Consider the following 1,784-nt stretch of genomic DNA (forward strand, 5'->3'; position numbering starts at 1 on the left):
CTCAGAGTCCCCTGACAGACACCGCCATCGATGCTGCCACGTTGCCCTCAGACCTGCCCTTAGACCCAGAGAGCCCAGAAGACGCTGCAGCAAACAAGTTCCGGATCAAATCCCCCTTTCTGGAGCAGCCTGCAGTGGGCGCCGGGGAGAGGCCTCCCTCCCGGCTGGATGTGCCTCTCTCTCAGGCCAGTTGTGCTGTAAGCCCAGCCAGACCCTCATCCGCAAGTCGCAGATGAGGCACGTGGGCAGCCGAGGGGGGCTGTCGGAGAGAAGCCACCCCAGGAGTTTTCATTTCAGGAGGACTGCCAGTTTCCACGAAACCAAGCAGGCCCGGCCGTTCAGGGAGAGGAGCATGTCCACGCTGACGCCCCGGCAGGCCCCGGCCTACAGTGCGAGGACGCGGCCCTGGGACCAGGCCGAAGGAGATTTAGACCTCAGAGTCGAGGTGCTGCCCTATTTCCTGAGACCGGGACCATTTCCAAGGAGCAAGTGGAACCAGTGCTCCATTAAGCTCTCTCCCTAAATCCTGCACCTTCAGGCAGCCCATGAGGAAACCAGACCTAGGGTTTCGTCAGGCAGGATTGGTGGCGGGAGGTGAGAGAGCAGAGCCTCCCAGAGCTCGGAGGGGCCCGTCCCCCAGTCAAAGGAGTGTCTCAAGGAAGCAGCCTTCACCCACTGCTCCCAAAGATAGCTACCACAGGGTGAGCCCTCTGAGCCCTCCTCAATGTAGAAAAGACAGGTGTCAGAGCTTCCCGGCTCACCCGGAGTTCGCCTTCTATGACAACACGTCATTCGGCCTCACCGAGGCCGAGCAGAGGATGCTAGACCTCCCCGGATATTTTGGGTCAAACGAGGAGGATGAAACCACAAGTACACTCAGCATGGAGAAGCTGGTCATCTAGTCCAAGCTCAGCCTGAGACTTTACACACTGGTGTCCTTTGCCCAGCTCGTGTTATCAGCTGCTCGTGTTATTCTGTGGATTGTTTCGTTTAACTGTACAGTAGGACAGAATGTAGGCAGGAAGTAACGTGTGTGTGTATGCATTGTAATTCATAAGAAAGAGGTTATTTATCCTGAATTTTTCCCTTTATTATCCTATTTCTATTGGTTTATTACTAATAACTACAATAATAAAATTTGAACGAGTGAAATAGGGCTTGGTCTCTCATGTGGATATGAAAGATGACAGAAGGTGATTTGTGAGTGGGAAATGCTGTGAACACTTCTTCGATGGTTTCCAACTTGAAACAAATTTGGGAGTCTCAATTGTAAAAAGGGCTTGAACAAAGTGAACTTGCTAACCCAACTCTGACTTCTAATTTATTGTTATAAATACTTAAGAATGTGACACCTACAGGGGCATTATTGAACATGTTTTGCTAATTAAGTCAGTTCTGACTATTATGTAGTCGGCTACCTGGACATGGTAATACTGCGGGATATTCCAGAAGAACTTTCAGGCCAGAGTTGGGTGATAGCTTATGTTTTTTTTTTATTCAACCAAGAGTTCTGGTGACTTGTCACAAAATTATGAGTTAATTCTGCTTTGAAGAAATAATATAAGAAGCCGATTGTTCAGGTACTGAATCAAATGAAGACCTATCCATACATCCATCATTGTTCTGAGCAAAAAGTAAACATTTTGGAAAGGGAGGTTGTTGGGTGTTTCCTTCCCACGTCCCGCGTGGGTCAGGGTTCAGGAACTGGAAGCAGAGCCGCAAACAAATGAAAATGAAAAGACAAGAGATAATTTGGAAATGTTGGGGGACCAGGCGGGCAAGTC

The 1,784-nt window shown here is 49.6% G+C and overlaps 1 protein-coding gene across 1 annotated transcript in view; it reads left to right on the forward strand.

Annotated features, from left to right (window-relative positions):
• The window catches only part of THSD1 (thrombospondin type 1 domain containing 1), a 55,761-nt gene extending 54,609 nt beyond the window's left edge, over positions 1–1,152 (forward strand). The window contains 4 exon segments of the mRNA XM_023748845.1: positions 1–198; positions 201–419; positions 422–466; positions 469–1,152. Of these exon segments, the coding sequence (XP_023604613.1) occupies positions 1–198; positions 201–419; positions 422–466; positions 469–902 (896 nt within the window). The 3' untranslated portion in view covers positions 903–1,152.
• The last annotated feature ends 632 nt before the right edge of the window (positions 1,153–1,784 follow it).

This window comes from Myotis lucifugus, unplaced genomic scaffold (genome assembly GCF_000147115.1).
Source record: "Myotis lucifugus unplaced genomic scaffold, Myoluc2.0 scaffold_7, whole genome shotgun sequence".
NCBI classification, from domain to species: domain Eukaryota; kingdom Metazoa; phylum Chordata; class Mammalia; order Chiroptera; family Vespertilionidae; genus Myotis; species Myotis lucifugus.